Source organism: Tiliqua scincoides, chromosome 5 (assembly GCF_035046505.1).
Source record: "Tiliqua scincoides isolate rTilSci1 chromosome 5, rTilSci1.hap2, whole genome shotgun sequence".
NCBI classification, from domain to species: domain Eukaryota; kingdom Metazoa; phylum Chordata; class Lepidosauria; order Squamata; family Scincidae; genus Tiliqua; species Tiliqua scincoides.
This window is the reverse complement of record NC_089825.1, coordinates 23,724,055-23,745,643: the sequence shown is the minus strand read 5'-3', so window position 1 is coordinate 23,745,643 and position 21,589 is coordinate 23,724,055. Positions and strand designations below refer to the sequence as shown.

The 21,589-nt window shown below is 43.6% G+C and overlaps 1 protein-coding gene across 1 annotated transcript in view; it reads right to left on the bottom strand.

Annotated features, from left to right (window-relative positions):
• The window catches only part of ITGA8 (integrin subunit alpha 8), a 142,230-nt gene that overhangs the window by 33,077 nt on the left and 87,564 nt on the right, over window positions 1-21,589 (bottom strand). Inside the window, exons 22-27 of the mRNA XM_066629122.1 lie at window positions 20,156-20,235; window positions 18,079-18,159; window positions 13,034-13,139; window positions 7,262-7,420; window positions 5,018-5,140; window positions 369-482 (exon numbers count right to left, since the gene is read on the bottom strand). Of these exons, the coding sequence (XP_066485219.1) occupies window positions 369-482; window positions 5,018-5,140; window positions 7,262-7,420; window positions 13,034-13,139; window positions 18,079-18,159; window positions 20,156-20,235 (663 nt within the window). The remainder of the gene's footprint in view (window positions 1-368; window positions 483-5,017; window positions 5,141-7,261; window positions 7,421-13,033; window positions 13,140-18,078; window positions 18,160-20,155; window positions 20,236-21,589) is intronic.

Here is a 21,589-nt window from a genome sequence, read left to right as displayed (position 1 = left end):
ATGGCATACCGGGGTTTGGGCCACTGGAGGACAATAAGTAGGGAGAATGATTCCCCTGCTCCATGCTGCTGATAACTCCACATGAGAAGCTTTCACAGGCATCAATCGGAGCTTCCCTTCTGGGAAAATAGCACCACTAGAAGACATTTTTGTGGTGACCACAGCTAAGGTTAAACACCCCATCTCATTGCCTCCCCACACATATTTTATACATTTGAAGCGGGGGAAGACCATGACCAAACTAAATTTAATGGATAGGAGGTGCATCTCTGCTTGCACAAACCAAATGCAAGTTTATTTACTAACACATAATAAACACATGCAAACTCCAAGTCCTTGCCAGTGTACTGTGGTGTGCATTTACTCACCTGTAGAAATGTCGAGGCCCATAACCGAGATCGTATTTTCAGCGCAGCACTTTTCCCTCTTTCTAAAAGTCCTACGGAGCAGGTGATCAGTAAGCATTCCACATTCGTGCAATTCTGTATAAGAAACAATATGACATTGTATTTAGCACAATATCATGGCATTTCTGTACATAGACCTCACTGTGGAATCTAGAAACTCAACAAGAAGGGATTACAACAGAATCTTTCATTTTTAAAGGGAAAAAAGCCTTGGCTCAATTTGTTTTAAATTTAGTTTTAAACTCTGATTTAAAAAGAAAACACACAAACAGCCCAATCTGACCTGAACTCCTGTGCAGCAATGTGGGAACGAAAGTTCTCTTACAAGAAGCCTCCGAAATAGCTTCCCCCCCAAGATGCAGCAGGACATGTGCTCTGTTGACACAACTGCATTAGCAGGGGAAGGGGTTAGTTAGGATTGGGGTGTAAGCATCCCTTCTGTGAATATCTTGTGTTTATTTTATTTAAGTGATTTCTATCCATCCTTTCAGTTTGTTAAAAATCCATGAGGTGATTTACAATAAGTTTAAGACAGATAATATACAAAGAAGAAGAAAAAACAGCAGCAGTGAATAAAACTGAGGTATGGAAACTATGAAACATGCATAAATCATCCAGCAGATGAAATCTGTGATAAGAATGATCAGTGATATAAATAACCATAAAGTTTCACCTCTTCATCAAGAAGAGATGATCTATCAAGGGAGACATAGGAACCATCAGCTGCAAGGTGTCCATGTCCTAAGTCCCTGCGTTCCCTACCAGATGCTCTAATGCTTCCCCTTGATGTTCATTTCTGTAAAATTATACTCTCCATAGAATCAAATCTCAGGAATGCAAATGGATGCATACAATTTTATAATGTGGAAATGGCAGTGCAGTTAAATTTGTACACTAAATTATACGGTGTTACACAGAATAGCTCCTCCATTAGAACTGAATTAAAGTTTTTTTTTCAGTTCCCATCTACTTCCTCAACAAAATCTTGATTATATCGCGCTTACCAAAAGGCAGCATTTTGGATGTTTGTTTAGCCTCTCTTATTTAATCATTCTTTCATCTAGCCAGTTTTGTTTATTTCTCTGTCTTGTAGGAACAAGAAAGGTATGTTTTATTTTTTATAACCAGTCCAGAGTGGAAAACAAGTCAAAAGCCTAACCAGATGCTCCTTTTATAACTAGATATACAACTTAAATATAGAGACTGACCCTATCCTATCCAATTTTCCAATGCCAGTGAAGCCGTGCCAATGGGGCATGCGCTGCATCCTGTGGTGGGGAGGCAGTCACAGGCGCCTCCTCAAGATATGAAGGTTCCATTACCTTGGACATGCACTGTGGCTGCACTGGTGCTGGAAAGTTGGTTAGGATTGGGCCCCGAGAGCCTAATCCGGAACTCACTGAGCTGACCTTACGCTGATGCTGGGTGTTGCAAACATGCTGTAAGGCACACCCAAAACACTTAGCACTGGGTCAGCGCTTTTATCGGCCCAGAGTCTGGAGCAAGGGAAGAGGAAGTGGGGTGGGAAGGGGGTGGGGAGCAGGGCTCTGCTAGATCCAGAACTCCATGTTGGGCCTTCTGGTCGGATATAGAGTTTCTCAAGTCTCCGCTGGTAAAATAACCAGTGAAACCTTGAGAAGCGCCATTGTGGGGCTTGGGACAAAAGTCCCCTTCCCCTATAGAGACCTCCAGCTGCTTCCTGGCACCCACTGGATGCACCAGTAACCATTTTGGCTTTGTTGCCCCAGCTTAGGACTGGGCTGTGTGTAGACTCATGGGTCCAAAGAAGTACACAACTATTTCTCTGCACTCAAGAGGGATTTGGACTTCTGTTTTCTTTTCAGTCATCAGTATCCAAGTCCACATGGCAAACCATTTTTTTTAATGCAGTGGAGAATCAGACATGAACAACCTCAAGATTTACCAAATGTGATACTTGAGACAGATTTCGGGTGTCCCTCTTTGTGATCGCCATCGTAATGAGACAATTAAGATACTGTGCAATCATCAACCATTAGCCAAAGAACAAATCCAAAAATGCAGACTGCCGTGATTTGGCTATGTCTGCAGAATGAACACCAGTTGGCTGCCACACAAGCTCATCTGGCGAGAGCAACCTCCCCACGGGAGGGTTCAATGGGCATCGTGGCTCAAACACATTGAGGAAGATTTAAAAAACCAGCATCGATGACCATCAGCGAGGCTAGAAATATTGCCAACAATCACCAAAAGTAGAAGCATGTCATGAATGACACATGGATCCAAGCATCTTCTACAGCAGTGTACTGGTTGCGAGGATGACCTGCTCCACAAGTGCCAGCTAAGGACTAAAGAAGCAGAAGCATAGGGGAGTCTCAAAAGCTGTTTGGGGTGGAGCTCACTGTTTAAAAGGGGGAAAATGTCAAAATACCAACTGCAAAGCAAGCCCTTTGGATGGTCAGAAATAGCTTTCTGAAGTTCTAGTCATGGGCTATAATCCATGGACCCTGATGCACACACAAGGCTTCAGGCAAGCCACGGTGTTCCTTTATCCCTGTATTGGGGAATTTTCTGTGAATACAATGGAATTGCTCATGTGGAGCATTCTTCAGCCCCAACAAAACATGGTAGTCCCTCAGAGGCCTCATATGAGCACTGGAATCATTGCAGGGAGTCACAAAAACAAAAGCAGAACATGCACTCCCCTTCCTGTCCTTCTTCTCATAGCAGCTCAAAACCATCAAAGACATGATTAGAGAAAAGACACTGTACCAAACACTGTCGAACTCAATCCAAATACAATACGTTGGATCAAACTACAGAATAAAAAAAATCTGGTTTTGCTTATTCTGCTATATAAAAGGCAGATCCCACACAGAGTTACTGTTGGTGCTAACCACTTGCAGTTGCTGAGTTTCTAGTGGGAATGCACAAGACTAGTCAGAGAAAGATATCAGATTATGAGGCATTACCCTGGAAAGCACTAACAGTGTTTATGGCCAAAAGTCAATACTTTCAAACATGCTCTCACTGGAATGTCCAATTCTTTTGCGTTTGGGCCTGGTTTGATATATGTTGATATATATGTTATTGAGCCACTCCTTGGTCCAGGTTAGTATTTGGAGTTTGTCACAGGCTAGCAACCATTCCAGGATTTATACTGGGCTGAAGGGGTAGGGAAGAGTCTACAAAGGAATAGACAGGAGTCTCTTTGTGGACATCTGCAGAGAAAGATCTTTAGCAATGAACTCAGCCTTTTGTTAAGACCATTCTACTTACCTAGTCTCATCTTCAAGAGATCCTGGCATTCAACTACTGTAAGGAATGCATGTTTCACATATGCCAGGGACCAGTGTTAGTTGCAGGGTTCCATCAGAATCCTCACAACACTGGTGGCAGGCATTATGAGTTCTCAATCTAATCCAATCCCCATAGTTGGATCTAAACTATGCAAGTTTCACCAGCATCTCTAGTCGCATCTCTACACTGATATAAATAGCATAAAAATCTAAATAGCCTCTGGGGCTTCTCTAGGCTTCCCCATGCCTTGTAAGGCATTAAAAATGTCACTTCCGGTTTCTCTGGGGAGCCAGGTCACCTTCTTTCGCATTCAGAGTTCAGTTCCCCACTGCTGAACTCTGAGGCCTTGTTTTTTGGCCAGCAACCTTCAATGCATCAAGGGATATCCAGCATGGGGGAGAAAGTATCAGATGTTGGAGATGCTGATGAGCCCTCACTGTCACCCAGCCCCATAGACTTCAAGTTAAGATTCAGGTTCATAAAGTTCATAAAGTGCATGGTGAAGAAGATCCCCTGGAACCTAACCCCATTTTTTCCTATAGGCTCAATGATTCAGTATCTGCTAATTCAGTATTTACTAGGTTTTCCAGGAACCTAACCCTAGCGAATAACGAGAACTGACTGTATATAGAGATGCCTTATATGGTTCATTTGCAGTGCAAGCCTTCTCATGTTTATTCAGAAGTAATCCCACTGGGTTCAACAGGACTTACTCCTAAGTAAATGTACACAGAATGACAATCTTAGTCAAGAACTATCTACTCTGATGGATAGCAGCTCTTTGACATCTAAGGCAGAAGTTTTTGCAGTTTTATGACCTAACGTTTTGTTAATTGGAGAACTTGAGGTTTGAACGGGAGCCTTCCACATGCAAAGAACAGGTTCCACTATTGATTGTTGCATTCTTCCTCAAACGGGGAGGGGGAGTGGAGGAAATGGGGGAGGTCTGAGATAAATGTGAATCTGAGATAGATAAAAAGTATTTCAATTGGTGTGTGGTGTCTACCAGCTTTTGCTTCATATCCAGCTTACTGGTATTAAATTATTTTAGCATGGTAACAAAATGCCAGTTCTCTAGCAGAGACTGTGATCAACTGTCAGAGGTTTAAACAAGTGATTGGGCAAGACATAATACACAATAAACTAGACCTTAAGTGTTCTGTCATCTGGTTTTTCTTCTACCAAAGACCAGATAGTTCAAAGCCATTGCACAATTCCCAATACGCCAAGGCAAGCAGAGCTTCTGTTGGCAACACCAACACCAGAAATAAAACAACCCTCCTGTTCTTTAAGCATTCAATACGTGGTGCTGAAATCTTCAGTCATCTCACCAGAATTTTTGCGGAGTTCCTTTGATGCTCCACTGGTTTGGCTTCCCTCCGCCCAACACTGTGAACAACAGAGGAGTTACGCAAAAAAGCAGCAAGTTCTGGAGTGTCTTCTGGGACAACAAACTGCCGAGAGAAAAAGAACAAAAAGTTAGTTGTAAATTTACCCAACAATTGCTATAACAGATATGTTGCTCCTTGGCCTTTGTACTGATGTGGGATTTTTTTTTCCCTTTCAACAGTTCTACCATCAAAATGGATTCAACTAACAGGAGGATTAACTACTACCTGGAAGAATGTTGTGAATTAGTGATTTTTTGTTTTGTTTTTAAAGTCTAGATAACTTTCCATTTTTTTTAAATCACTGAATGTGACTGCATTTTGAATTAATTCACCTCTTGGACCAGGTTCTGCTCGCCAGAGCACAGGTGGAAATTTAGCATCAGTCCACTGATGCCTAGAAATCTTGTCGTTAGTAGTTAATAATTTTATTGGCACCAGTAAATACTTTTGGTATGATCATTTTTGTGGGTTTCTGGAAAACTAATTATTCCAATGGAGGTTTTCAGCATTTGGAAATACAACTGTGGATGAATCGCGACACATGTAAAATATGTAAAATAGATCTTATAACTTGTATCTGTTTTTTTGCTGATAATGTTTTCCTCTAATTACAAATAAAGTATTAGATTTGTTTTTGCTTCTCTGTAACTCTAGCTTTTTTGTAAATTTTGGAAGCAGCAGAATAATTTTATTCTAATTTTACCAGTGTTGATCAAACAAAATAATCAAATTAAATAGCTTGCAGTATGACACTGGCAAAAAAAAAAAAATGTGAGACTGGTATTAGTCCAGCAACTGAAAAGAATTCACAGGAGAAGAATGAAGATGAGAAAGCTATTTAAACCACATCACATACGAAAAAGGGAGGAAAGAAAAGAGACATGCGAGGACAGGTTAGACAATGAATAAGTTGTCCAGGAGAGTTGAGTAATCTTTTTTGGGGGGATCTTTTGGGGGGGGGGGTATTTTAAAATGAGATGAGTCTGGATGGGCATTCATCAAGGGATTGGTGCCAATGTAATGCACTTCCTACCAAGAACTTATGGCTGATTGCAATATAATGCTTTTCCTCAATTGATTAATAGACATGGAAAATGTAATTCGAATGCCAGATTTGTGCCAATTCCTAGCCATAAATTTTTCCTTGAATTCCATGCTTTTTAAAAGAATCTCCGTTTTCTGAAAGCATTATTCCATAGGTATTCAGCCTAGAAGAAAATTGTTACATCACAACTGGCACAAAGTTGGTTTAAGCCTAGACAACTCTACTTCTTCCCATGGAGAAACTGAATGGTCCTTGATGTACTTTTCCACATTGGGCAAATTATAAAGTGACTTAAAATTTAAATGAGATTTAAATTCATGTGCACTGTTTGACTGAGACATTGCAGTGTGTTCTCAATGTGTTGTGTGTTGTGAACCAAATAAAATAAAATAAAAAGCCCACAGCATAGGTTAATGTACTCACTCCAAGGATACTCTCCATATGGTGGGAATGGCCACACACATACATGTATGTAACATAATACGTAACTCAGGTGCTATACTTTTAGCCTCCTAATCCTAACCAATGTTCCAGTTGCAGTTATGTACCCCACTGGGCTGTAAGCCTGTAAATTTCATTTGCGCCATTACTCATTTTTTAGTAGAAGGATTATACAATTGTGTCTTTGAGTGAGTTACATGGGAGAGATGTGGTGAAGGGGTAGAATTTTCAGCCAGCTGATCATGCTCACTCATATAGAATTTCAGGTCAGACAGCAGTGTTAGCTAATCTGAAAAGAAGAGATGGTATTTTCTATAAGAAGACTCCTGGAAAACTAATGATTAGCATTCTCTCAATCACAGTTCTTTTACAAAGATACTGCTACCCTTGTATTGAAACTCTGACCTGATCTGCAGCTGCATGTGTGTTGAATTGAGAACTTGTACAATGAAAAAGCACAACTGCCATTCAGAAAAAGTGTGGGTTTGTGCAAGCATCAAAAAAATCATTGGAACTACATAGCCAGCCACTTCCTGTGAAATACTTGTCAGAGGAGAAGCCTTTGCACGCTTTGGGACTTAAATGAAAACAGTCTAAAATTACTTCTAGCAAGAACTTAGCCCTGGGATATAGCAAAATGGGTCCAAAATAATGTTTTATCACACGGCCAAACCAAGAACACCTCTAAAGTGACCCACCTTTATTTCCAAACTGTTGATAGCAGAGCTTGTCTGACATTGCAGTGGTCCATGGGTTTGGATGTGAAGGATGTAGAGGAGGAATTCCTTTCTGCTCAGTACTGGCCATTCCACATACAAGAGTGTATCATTGATGGCACTCGGTCCAACATTGTGCAACTATTGAGAACCAGTAAGCAAAATAAATGAAAATAGAAACTGACAAGTCAAGATTTGGCTCCCTTGTTCATATCAATATGTAAAATTGTTCCAGCACCACAAATGCTTGACTGCTTCTGGGCCTTTGTTGCCAGGCCACAATGCTGCTGTGGCACAAGCTACAATTCTACAACTGGTAGAATTCCATTATCAGGGTCTAGAGCAGTGCTTCCCAAATGCACCTCCATCGTGACACCCTGGCACTTGGAAGTAAGTGGTGATGATGCAAGGACATCATTGCTACTTACTTCCAGGTTGGGAGACCAGAGGTGACTCTACAAACCATGATAAGAGGCTCAGGGCGGGCAGGTTTTTCAGATGCCGAAAATTGTGTGCATAGAGCTTGACCTACTGAGCTGAGCCTCGGCTCTGCAGACTTTGACGTTGCGCCTGGTCTTGCTGCTGGGTAGCAAGTGTCCCACAACGCCCCTAGGCAGCTGCTGCAACACCCCTGGGAACTGTGATGCACACTTTACGAGCCACTGGTCTAGAATCTAGACCAGGGATGTCAGACTGGTTTTATACAGAGGGCCAAAGTTAGCATTCATGGTGCTTGCTGAGGGTTGCAAGTGACATCATTAAGCAGGAAGTGACATCATTACACGGATGATGCCCAGAAAGAAACACTTTGTTCTCGCACAGAAACGCCTCAGCTGCAAATGACAGAAAAGAAAATGTGCAAATCATGTTCATATTTTCAAGATATGAGAGAGCCCAATTATAACAGGAGCTGAATACATTGCTTCTGAGGGCCACATTCAGCCAGCTAGCCTTATGTTTGACACCTCTGGTCTAGATCTTAGACATTAGAATCTTTTGCTCCCCTGCCCTATGCATTCCCTTCCAGCCAACACTGTACAGCTCTGATACTAGGCCCTAAACTCACCAGCCAGGGAAGCACTTTTCCCTGCCCCTTTAAGGGATGGGGTGGGGTGGGGGAGACTGCAATGCAATCCCCAGGATGGTGCTGCTGTCAGGGATGGGAAGGGAATTTTCACTTACCAGCGGCCAGCACCAGAGTCTGGGGGGTCCAGGGAGCCCTCTACAGGGTTCCCCATGCCTCCAAACATGTAAACAAAGAAAAAAGGGCACTTTTGTTGTGAAAAGGAAAGTGCCCTATTGTTTTCATTATTTTTAGATGTTTGGAGGTGCGGGGAGCCCTGCGAAGGGCTCTGGACCCCCCCACCCCCTCCCCAGGACTCCAGCTCTAGCTTCTGGAAAGTGAAATCCCCCTCCCATCCCTGGCAGCAGCGTATTCTTGGGGATCACATTGCTGCCATAGTCCCTCCCTTGCACACACTTACCATGGTTCCAACTCCCTTGTAGGCGTTTGGGAAGCACTGTCCTAAACAGTTTTGCTCCAGTGCTACTATCTTTTTGCATCCTCCTTTTGCCCAGATCATGGCTCTACCACCCATTTTCTTTTCAGGTCCCTGCTTCATATGCCACTGCTTACTTTGTCCTTCTAGTTATTCAGCTCTTGAACTAGTCCTACTGACATGCCTCCCTTCTTCCTTCCATAGGATAAGCCCTTACTGATCACTTTCTGCTTAGCACCAGTTCCCTGTTTTCACTGCCTTTTATGAAAGCCTTACTCTCTGCCTACATTCCCATTTTCTCAGTCACAGCATTAAGGGGGAAGATGTGAATTACAGACCTATCAAGGGCGAAGGGAGGAGATAGCAAACACCTTAACTGGGGAGTACCCTCGAAGAAATACTTGAAGAATAATTTAAGGAATATCGTTTAAGAACTTTATGGGAAGGTCAAAATGTGGGACTAGTAATTATCAGCACCTTATATTTGATTCCAAATTATGACAGAAATAACAAGACCTCTTTTGAGATTTTGTATTGTATAATTCAACCTCAGCACTTGCCCTGCAAGATTTAACCTCATAGTTTTGTTTAGGTTTTGTCATCCATATTTCCCCTGAGACTGCCCATCCTGTCCTGCCTACTGGCTTGCAAACAGGAACCATATGTGAGACATCCTGTTTCACTCTCAAACATGATTCAACCATCAAATTCCAAAGAGGTTCTGAATTCATTACATTTTTCCCCCCTCCAAAGTGCTGGTTTCTGAGCTGTCTCCGTTTGTTTTTTTAATTAGTGAATCTTTAGGAGATGATGAAGATGTACACTTGAATTTATGCAAGGTCATGTTCCCTTTATGATGTGGCCTTTTAATTAGCTTTTAATTTTCATTTCATTGTAATTTGCTTTAACTCATCTACTTTGCTTGAGGGGATCAGAGACAATTTTGGAACATCTAATTTCTGGGATTATGGTAGTGAATTAAAGGTTAAGAGTAATGTATCTTCTCATAATGTTTAGCAATTCTCATAATACTGAAGGAACTGGCCCCAGAGAAAAAAATGGAAAATCTTTGCCTAGTGATATATGCACACAGTACCCAAAAGGTTATAGCCAAATCTTATGGCAATGCTATTCCAAGGTAAGGAAACAAATGTCCCCTTATCTTGAGGAGGCATCCGTGACTGGCCCCCACCCTAGGATGCAACATACACCCCATTGGTACAGCTGCATTGGTGCTAGAAAGTTGGATAGGACTGAGCCCTTAGAGTGACTCTTGTGCCAGTACTTCAGTATATTAAGGTGACAGCAGACATAATGTTAAAACAGAGTGAGGCTGCAATCCTAACCACACTTCCCTGACAGTAAGCCCCATTGAAAAAAATAGAACTTACTTCTGAGTAGACCTGGTTAGGATTGTGCCAAGTCATTCACTCCTTATTATGAGCCTGACTTTGCAGTTTAAACTACATGACCGAGGAGTTAAGTCAGATAGAGGTTAAAAGAGAAGATGTTTCAGTCCTCATTGATAAATTAAAGATCAATAAGTCACCGGGCCCTGATGGCATCCACCCAAGAGTTATTAAGGAATTGAAGAATGAAGTTGCAGATCTCTTGACTAAGGTATGCAACTTGTCCCTCAAAATGGCCACGGTGCCAGAAGATTGGAGGATAGCAAATGTCACGCCTATCTTTAAAAAGGGAAAGAGGGGGGACCCGGGAAACTATAGGCCGGTCAGCCTAACATCCACACCGGGTAAGATGGTGGAATGCCTCATCAAAGATAGGATCTCAAAACACATAGATGAACAGGCCTTGCTGAGGGAGAGTCAGCATGGCTTCTGTAAGGGTAAGTCTTGCCTCACGAACCTTATAGAATTCTTTGAAAAGGTCAACAGGCATGTGGATGTGGGAGAACCCGTGGACATTATATATCTGGACTTTCAGAAGGCGTTTGACCCTCACCAAAGGCTACTGAAAAAAACTCCAGTCAGGGAATTAGAGGACAGGTCCTCTCATGGTTTGAGAACTGGTTGGAGGCCAGGAAGCAGAGAGTGGGTGTCAATGGGCAATTTTCACAATGGAGAGAGGTGAAAAGCGGTGTGCCCCAAGGATCTGTCCTGGGACCGGTGCTTTTCAACCTCTTCATAAATGACCTGGAGACAGGGTTGAGCAGTGAAGTGGCTAAGTTTGCAGATGACACCAAACTTTTTTGAGTGGTGAAGACCAGAAGTGATTGTGAGGAGCTCCAGAAGGATCTCTCCAGACTGGCAGAATGGGCAGCAAAATGGCAGATGCGCTTCAATGTCAGTAAGTGTAAAGTCATGCACATTGGGGCAAAAAATCAAAACTTTAGATATAGGCTGATGGGTTCTGAGCTGTCTGTGACAGATCAGGAGAGGGATCTTGGGGTGGTGGTGGACAGGACGATGAAAGTTTCGACCCAATTTGCGGCGGCAGTGAAGAAGGCCAATTCTATGCTTGGGATCATTAGGAAGGTTATTGAGAAAAAAACAGCTAGTATTATAATGCCGTTGTACAAATCTATGGTAAGGCCACACCTGTATTGTGTCCAGTTCTGGTCGCCGCATCTCAAAAAAGACATAGTGGAAATGGAAAAGGTGCAAAAGAGAGCGACTAAGATGATTATGGGGCTGGGGCACCTTCCTTATGAGGAAAGGCTACGGCGTTTGGGCCTCTTCAGCCTAGAAAAGAGATGCCTGAGGGGGGACATGTTTGAGACATACAAAATTATGCAGGGGATGAACAGAGTGGATAGGGAAATGCTCTTTACACTCTCACATAATACCAGAACCAGGGGACATCCACTAAAATTGAGTGTTGGGCGGGTTAGGACAGATAAAAGAAAATATTTCTTTACTCAGCGTGTGGTCGGTCTGTGGAACTCCTTGCCACAGATGTGGTGCTGGCGTCTAGCCTAGATGCCTTTAAAAGGGGATTGGACAAGTTTCTGGAGGAAAAAACCATTATGGGGTACAAGCCATGATGTGTATGCGCAACCTCCTGATTTTAGAAATGGGTTATGTCAGAATGCCAGATGCAAGGGAGGGCACCAGGATGAGGTCTCTTGTTATCTGGTGTGCTCCCTGGGGCATTTGGTGGGCCGCTGTGAGATACAGGAAGCTGGACTAGATGGGCCTATGGCCTGATCCAGTGGGGCTGTTCTTATGTTCTTATGTACATACCAGTGAAACATTGAAGGAGTCATGGATTGAATTAAGTTCTATCAACATTTCTGGATTTTTTTTTTAACATGGCCAAGTGTGGGGCTTTCCTATGTCTAATACCAGCTTTAGGGGGGAGGCCATTTTTACTGGAAGCGTTGAAAAGTATTAAATACAGGCCAACTAAGATAGTTTGGTAGGGGAGGCAGGGGGTGAGGCAGGGTAGGGCGGAACAGGAAAGGGGTGGGTGAAACAAGGTGGTGACAGAGTGGGGAGGGGGGCATATTGCTACCAGGAAGGGTGACAGCAGCACTATTTGATCCACCCTCATAGGCCCGATCCACCTTCATGGGTCAAACATGCTGGCGAAGGACTATACAGCTGGCGAAGGACTGAGTTGGCCCATGGCAGCTGCTCACCCCATGGCAAGGGAACAAATGTACCCTTACCTTAAGGAGGCATCAAAATGCTGAAACTGCAGGATACAGGATACAAAACGCAGGATACAGCCGAAACTGTATTGGCGCCTCTGCACTGCCGCGTAGAATTGGGCTGTTATAGTAATGGGGAGTTTGACCCTTAAACTCAAAAGGAAGATAATCTGTTTTTCTAGGACAGAAATGAGAGCCCAATTAATATACAGGTGTGCACCCCTCAGAGATGTTCCAACCAATGCCGGATTGCATATGCAATGACCACTGCTGGTCATGTGGTCACCACAGGGCGCATTCCCTAAGTCTCCAAAGGCAAGGGGAGCTTCACCTCATCTCTGGAGGCCCGTCTGGAGGCCCTTGCTTGATGACGGCGGGGGGGACGGGACGGTCCCTATCCCTGTCATTAAGTGACGCATGAGTGTATATGCCATATGACACTAACAGCTTACATGTGCCCTCAGCATAGTTATGTCTCAAGAGACAAAAATGCTACTGTCTGCACATACGAATCAGACCAAAGTCCAGGCACCACATTCAATTACGTATTTGATATTTAAGCACTTCATGGTTAGTGGTGAATTTCAACAACTCAGAGTGGGTTTTTTGTTGTTGCTTTTGGTTTGTTTGCAGATTTTTTACCTCATATATGTGTTCTACCAATGGCCCGATGTCGTCTTCTTTGGTGGGTTCATCCTTTGGCTTCCAGTTATGAATTGGCAAAACAATTTGTAGAGGATGAGACACTCTGAAATGATTCACACAGGCAGCCGCGTCAGATCAATTATCAGTTCTGCTGTGTTTAACAAATGAAAAAAGTACTAAACTTGATTGAAACTGGCAAAAAAATCAAACAGGCAGGACCTCAACTGGGAACCAATTTACAAGAGTCTGGGAACTCTTCCATGAGCATAGCCAGACGGGCTCATGTGCAGTTTTTTGAGAAGGAAAAAAAAATAAGTGCATCTGTGTAGCGGAGTGCTGGATAAGAAGCTATTTGCAAACTGGTGGAGAAACCTTTGCTGCTTTACTGATCTGCATGAGAATAGTGGAAGGGTCTTCAAATAAGGAAGAAAAACTGAGCCAATTGGTTCCCCTTGCCCACTATGTTTCATGCAGCTCAACCTACTGGTGATGGACCAAGACTGGTGCCAAGAAGCAAAGAGAGGTCAAAGTAGGGGAAAGTTGCTTCCATTGTTCCCCTTGCCTGCACACAGCCTTAGAGAAATGAAAGTCAAAGATGACTGTTATTCTTTCAAAGCCCCACTTATGTAGTTATGGCCACCTGGGAATTGTGCTGGCTCAGAACTCCATTTCTGAATTTATTAACAGTAATTAGATTTAAGGCACCATCTCAGTTAACACCTAGAGCAGACTTGCTGTAAAAACAGCCCTGCATTGATTTCAAAATTCCCACCCCACCAGATGGTTTTGCAGTCTCAACATGTTCTGACCCGTGCTTTCGTGCCAAGTGAAAATTTAAACAAACACTTAAACAATCGATCGCGCATTAATTTTAAGTGCACATTATTTAAATAGCACATTATTAAACAAAGCTGTTTTTCCAGTCTAAGATATATAGGAGAGTGGCTTTGCTTCTATTGGTTAGAAGGCATGGGGGGAAACATGAGACACAGTGTGGCATTGGGGCATTGGGCCAGCTCTCTGGGCGTCTTGCAGCCCAAGCTTTATAAGGTGGCTGTGTCTCTTCCCAGTGGTGTAGCAAGCAGGAATGGGACGGTTCACCCTGGGGGCTGGGCTGGAAGGGGGTGCTGCAAAGTGTAAGTGTGCACATCTCCAGACTCTTCCTGAGTCAGAACAGTGGCTGGAGCCTCCAAAGGAGGAAGAAGGGGTGCAGCAACCAGATCGAGAAGTTGCCGCTGCAGCAGCTCCGTCCTCCTCTGGGAGAACCCAGCTGTGACATCACAACATTGCATGGTGTCGTGATATCATCACCCTGGGCACTATGGCCCCTGGTGATGCCAATCCCTCTTCCTTAGCTCAGTTCATGGCAGCTTCAGCATTCCTCTCACCCACCAAACTGACAGTGTATAACTAGCCAATTGCTGGCCAGGGCAAAGTAGGAGTATTGGAGCTCTTATTCCCAATTGGATGGGGGGAATGGAGCCTTAAGCACCTACTCTGCTCTGGATTACTTTAACTGATTTTTCTGCATTTTTTCTGCAAGTAGGTTACAGCTGGAAGGCTCAATGGAAAAGGGAGAAGAGAACTGGTGAACATCTTGAGGCTTCAGAGTTGTGAAGCGATCCTGAGCCCAACAAACTCATAAGGAGTTACCACTGAACCCGATGGGCCTGTGGCTGATGATGTTGGCAGTGCAACTCTTTTAAGTGTGTGCACAGTGAAGAACAAGAGTTATATTACTGATTTCTCATATCTGGAGCTAGCGTGGTGCTGTAGGGGCAAAGGAGGCAAATGTTTTTACTCTAAAGTAGTAGCCATGCAGGTCCCTAAACTGGATCAGGACCATGATGCCAATGTAGGGATTTTAAAACCTTGAGTTCCATGCTGCTTTCCTGCCGAACGCCCGCTGCCCCAAAGTAGCCACTGAACCCTGAATGCTTTGGGGAGTTGGAGTGGGAAAACAACATGGAAGTAAAGGTTTAAATTTACTGAAGGTTTAAACTGAAGGTTTAAATGCTCCCTTCCTCAGTGGGCTACATTTTGGCATTCCAGATAGCAGATACAGTCAGGGTCTATCCTACGTCCTCCACAATGAATGCCCCACAGTCCTCTGTGATGCTGACCACCATTGCTAAATATCTGCCCACATGTTTCAGTGAATAAAGGACAAAAATGTTTTGATGGATTTTGCATCATTATTGGAGAGTTACTTAGTGCTTCCCTGTATTCAATCCCAAAGGAGGCTCAATAGCTGGCCAGGCTATAGGTATGGTAGCACTTTGGACGAGGAATGTTAGGAATTTTGGTTGCATGACCCCCTGCCTTTAGGGAAAAGGCTGCATAGTGGCATAGCAGAGGGGGTGTAAAGCAGTAAGTTTTGCAGGGAGCCTCAGTGCAGCATGCAAGCGGCCCCTTCCCCTCCCCTTCAGTGCTATTCCGGGTGGGGGGGGAGTAAAACAGTATGGCTCTGACGGGGAGAGGGAGAGGCCCCTTGCACGCCACAGTGAGGCTCCCTGCAAAACTCAGTGCTTTGCACCTTCTCTAGCTACGCCACTGCCTAACGACAACATTTTGTGGACCATCACGCCACACAAATGCTTGTCTTTCAGTAAAGGGGGTGGGGTTCAGCTTTCGGAAAATACGGTCTGACACTTCAATGGTAATTACAATGCAAATAGCCAGACTACTAAGTTAAAAATATATCTACTTAAATAGTTTGCATATGAAGAACAATAAGGTCCAATACTCTTTCAAGAGAATATTCTGAAGGAAAAAAAAGGAGAGAGGCAGGCATTTTAGATGAGGTGTTTCTCTAACCAAACAGGCATTATTTCACAAACAGCATTTCTTTCCAGTAAGAGTATCCATTTTAATTGTCCTGTGGCGATTAGGAAATTGATTCATTGCATGTGATGTGAGCGAAACCTAGACAGGATATACTTATAGGAGCCACAAAATTATTGCAAAGGCAGACTGTGTCTAAAGAGAAGGTTGAGCTGTAGAATTTTAACATCCTGTGTTGTTCTTTGCATTTCATGAGCTACATTCATCCTAGCAACAGATGTTTAGATTTAGATGCTTGATTAAAAGTGTATGTGTAGGAATATGTAAACAAACTTTTTCGGGGGGGATGGATTTTATAAACGTATGCTTAAGATAGCTGATATTTTATGAAATAAATTAAGGCTACAATCCTAAACTCACTTCCTAGGATGTATGTCCTGTTGAACTTATTTGGGGCATACTTATGAGTAAACACACACTGGTCTGGGCTATTAAAAAAACTTGGTCACTATCCAGAGAATTGCACAACTGGTTCCATGTGCCTTGAGGATCTTTGGGTGTATTTCACTGAAGAGTACCCCAGGTTGCAGTGCAAAGCAGTTTGGAAAGCTGGAGAGGTTTCAAAAACAATCTGTGATGCACTGTGGGAATGTTGCTCCAAGGGAACCCTGCTGAGTGCACAGAAGCCCTTGAATAACCTAAAGGAGTTTGCTAGACTATGACCCTTAGCTAAACTCTATGAAGATATTTCTACATTTGAATTTAGACTACTCTAAGCACAAAGCTCATTTACTCTACAGTCACTAGAGGAACCAGTGGTGTTCAGCGCTGAGGAAGACAGGTTCAAATCCACAACCCCTCCCCATTTTACTTATCTCTCTTGCTCCATGTTCAGTACTGCTGCTGCTGTTTCCTCTAATGGTCACAGTGGGGTGCTGATCTCCCAACCTACTGCAGCGGTTCCCAAACTAACCACAGTCACGGAGCCCTTCTTTCACAGCACCCTCTTCTTCCAGCTCTCCCAGGCGTTGCCATCTTGGATATTGTGAGATCTCGTGAGAATTACAAAAGTTCTCCTGTGATCCAAGATGACAGTGCCCAGGAGAGCTGGAAGAAGAAGCCACCAGAGACAACCCATAGCACCCCAGTGAATTTGCCAGGGCACCCTCAGGCCCCACGGCACACAGTTTGGGAACCACTGCTCTACTGGGAAGCTGGGAGACCATTGGAGAAGGTTGCAGCAGCAGCAGACACTAAGAGAGAGAGGTGAGGCCTCTCCACCCCCCTCTCAGTGTTCAGGACTGCTGCCACCACTGTCACTGCTGCCTCTAATGTCCAGTGGAGGGAGTCCTGAGAGTTCATGCAGACATTACAGACAGCGGCAGCAGTAATGAACATAGAGGGCATGAAATCAGTGAAGCAGGCAGCAATCTGGGTTACTCTCCCTGTTATTCTAATTAATAACAACAAGTAAGTCAAAATTGACAATACTGTAATAAAGCATGATGTCCCTTTAAGAGCTTAGAGAGTATGGGGAGCAGAAAGAAGAGCATTTGGGCCCAACAGCAGCACATCTACATATAAGGGATGTCCCTTTAAGAACTTGGAGGAGTAATAAGATGGTGGTAAGAAGTGGTGCCACAGCATTAAAACACTGAAGGCTTAATTGTGACCAGACTATAATAGAGAGCCCCTGTAATCCCTTGTTTCAACCAGGAAAGTGAGGAAGAAGCAGAGACAGTTGTGTGGTGACTGACACTGAGTACAGAACTAGGCGTAGCATGCCCTTGTGAGCAACCAGTAAGCTCTGCTATCTACGACATCCTAAGGCCATGCATGCAGACCTCCATCACTTGACTGACTGCAGAAATGGCAACAAGGCAGTCACCATAAGCAGCACTGGATCCAGTTCTGAAAACAGGACCTATTTGTGAGCAAGGTAGTTGATAGGTAAAGTAGACTATGGTTGTCACTTTCTCAACTCATTGGCTGTACCAGTTGTATCAGCAGGAAAAGAAGAGTCATCTCTGAAGCTCAGAAGCCCAAGCTTCACGAAGATAAATGAGATTAGGAAATAACATTCAACTCCTCTCTGAAACATGATGAGAACGAAACTTGTCTGAAACTGAAGACATTTTTAAGGCCAATCACCATCTTGGGTCTAATCAACATTGAGGACTAAATCTTGCATAACCACAATCAACTAGAACAACAAACATTTCTATTCTTTTTGTCTGGGTTGAAAATAGCATACTTACCCTCTCAGTTGTACTTGAGCCATTGCATTTATGTCAATCTGAAGGTCAACCAAGTTACTGTTGGGATTAACCTTGTTGGAACTAAAATAGATTTGTGAAAACGTTCATTAGAATTCATGCACGTAAACCTGAAAGCATAGTACATATCAGATGAAACTTTCATTCTAAACACTGTGCAACACAAACACAGTGCAAACACTGTGAAACATGCATAGCACCACTGATCAGCAGTCCCTTCCCAGTTAGGAAATGTATGAAAGGCCCTGCAGATACATGGGCTTGATCTATTGTAAACTATCTCAATAGACTAGCTTCCTCCATTTTTCCTCCCAGTGCCAATAATTGACTTTATTAGTTTAACAGCATCACTGTGTCCAGGGATTAATTACAGCTTAACTTCATTCCAGAAAACACTGGCTAATTTCCAAATGAAAAATGGTAACAGAAAGGATATTATAGGGACACATTTAATTGAATAAGAAAATACATATGTAAAGCAATTTGCTGTAAATTATGAAAAAATGTTTGTTTATACTATAAGCACTTATTCAGCCCATAGTGTATTGATATATTTATTATAATTATAATAATCGCATCAGATGTTCCACTCACGCAGCCAAACCAGGCCATCTGAGTGTGATCTTGTGATGTGGTTATGACACACATCTAGTGTGATGACAGCTATTCTTTAAGAGGTTTTGTTTTAGCTCCACTGTATACAACTATTCTTTTCTAGCAATTCCTGCTGATAGGAAAAACAACTGAAACTCAGGGACTTTAGGACAGGGTTGAAGAATAAATTGTTTTCTGCTTTGTTCAGTTTTTTATCTGAACATTCTCTAAATTGGGGAGAATATGATGAAGAATTTCTTAAAGAAAGCAAATGCCTTTCTCAGGTTTCCCTACACTCTGAGGGCCAAACTACAATTAATGAATGCGTTTGGTACCTGGTTTTTGGTGTAAAGAAGGGCTATTCGCAATGGACCAATACCGTGGTGGAGGTTAGGGCTGCTTTAGCACTTAGCCTCCACCATGGGTATCATCCCAACTGTTTTCCCCATACACTATTTCTAGGTTTTAAAAAAAGCTTTCAAAGAAGCTTTTAAAAACTACAAATAGCACACAGGGGCACATGATCAGCAGAAGTAAGCCAAGGGCTAAGGGCTAGAACCCCTACCCCCACTGTTTTGAGTCAATTAGCATGCCCCCCCCCCGAAGCACTATTTGTTAATATAGGGGAGAATGAAAACAGGAGCCAAACATCTACATGTCCTGTATTGTGTGGTGAGACCAAAGTCTAGCTAAGGTCAGTAGCGTAGCTGGAGGAGGAGGTACCTGGGGGTACGGTGATAAGACAACCACTCCCTGCGTGAGTGCATCACTCACTACGCCTGTCCCCTGAAGTCACCCCATGCCCTGCACATGTACTGCTGCATTTCGAGCTGTATGGGAACCAGGACAGGTGGGAGGGCTTGTTTTGTAGTGCTTCTGCATGCTGGAAGGTAAGCACTGTCATCTCCCAGAGGAGATGGCAGAAAACAGAAGATCACCACTCTGCCATGGGGGAAGGGGTCAATTGATTCCCCCCCCCCCGGGCCCCAGTGTAGCTACACCACTGGCTAAGATCAGTGAATTTGCACAGACATCTCTGTTCCACATAGCTTGCTGTGTCCCCTAAGATCAGGTGGTTTAAGGTCTTTAGACATTTTTGGCAAGTAATTGATAAGTGGGGCGGAAAGTAACTGTGTGAAGGTAAATTGGTTTACCAATGAAAGGTATGCAAGAAAGGCATTAATTCTGCTAATTGGTCCAAGAGGCCCTTTTCCAAGATAAGCTCTTATATTTAGCAGGAGCAAAATAAAGGTCCCTATCAACTCCATCACAGTGTCTTTACTAGGGGCCATTTGCCGGTGTTCCTCCTGCATCTTTTTACATTCTGAGTCCTTTTGGGACAGGGGGCTATTTACTTATTTGATTTACACTGTGAATGGCTTTGTGAATTTTTTTTTTTTTAATGAAAAGCAGTATATAATTATTTTTATTGTAATATTTGTGCTTTTTGTAAAAATCTCTTTACCTTCTCACTTGCAGCTCAAACTGGATGCTGAATTCAGCATTTTCAAAATGTTGAACAGTAAATCTGATGCCTGTAGAGAACTAGGAAACAGATTTCAGATATTAGCAATGGAACTTAACTGCACATACAAATTGTTATCTTCAATCAGACTGAACCGGCCCATGAATGCTGCTATTTTAGTTGCTATACTGTGGCCAACTTGAAATACAAGATAAACATATGCAGAGTTGCAAATAAGTCTTCAAAATTCTGTTCCACTCATCCCCACCTCAGTTTATTTCCCATCTAACCTTAAAGAGCGCTTGATCTTTTGCTCTGGGCCCTGTACAGAAACAACCCTGCCAGACTTGCTCTTTAAGGTTAGAGAGAATAAGAGAACCACGCAGCTGTAACCCAAAAACAAAGGAAGGTATCTTGTTAGCCTAACGCAATTTTTGTGAGAGTCTCCCTTAATGAAAGGTTCTTTGGCCACACAATGGGCCAGCACAACCCAGAAGCAGCCTCCTGGCTCTCCAGGTAAGGCTTTTAGGGCATATTTGAGCATTGCGTCATGACCCATCACACACTGGGTTGCGACAGTTTGAGAACCACCAGCGGAGAGCAATATACAGAGGGGTCCCTGTATCAGTGGATCTCATATCCATGGATTCACTTATCCGTGGAATGGGTCTGCAGGCCTCCCTGTGCACACCCCCCATGCGCGCCCACTTGGGCCTCCAAAGACCTTGTAAGGCATTAAAAATGTCACTTCCTGATTTTTCAAAAAAACCAGAAGTCGTGTGTTTTTCACTCTAAAGCTCATTCTGAGCCCAGCAAAGGCTGAGGACAGACATGTGCGGCCTCTGCTAGGTTCAGACAATTCACTTGAGGTGAGGGAAGAGGAACTCCCCTCAGTTCCAGAGGGTAGGGGTAGTGGTGTTCACCAGTATCAGCGGTTTCACTTAACTGCACAGGTTTCCGGAATGAAGAACTGTATACAGTGCCTCAGCTCCCTGAGATCCACAGGGGAAGACATGTGTATACCACAGCTCTCATACTCTACAACAGAGCTGCTTGAACCCCAGCCTGGGGGCAAGATTCAGGGTCTGGACGCATCCATCTGCCCGGGGAGCAGACCTTTTGGTTCTACTCGAGAGCGGCTCATTCACCTGGTAGACCTGAGCACCAGGACGCTCCGGGTAGTCCTGTCTGCCCAGACTTCCTGTTGCACAGCCTTCTGGATGCTGGACCATAGACACAACGTCCCAGAGCGTTCCGATGCCCAGGTCTCCCAGGAAAACAAGCCGCATGGGAACGGAACCAAAACCTGCAGTCTCAATGGGGACTGCATTTTCAGAGGCAGTTGCAACTTTGGATGCTGCTGCTCTACAAGATACCTTCCTGCATCAGTCCCACCTTAATGCTTTGCTGAAACATAAAACTGCTGTCTTGCTG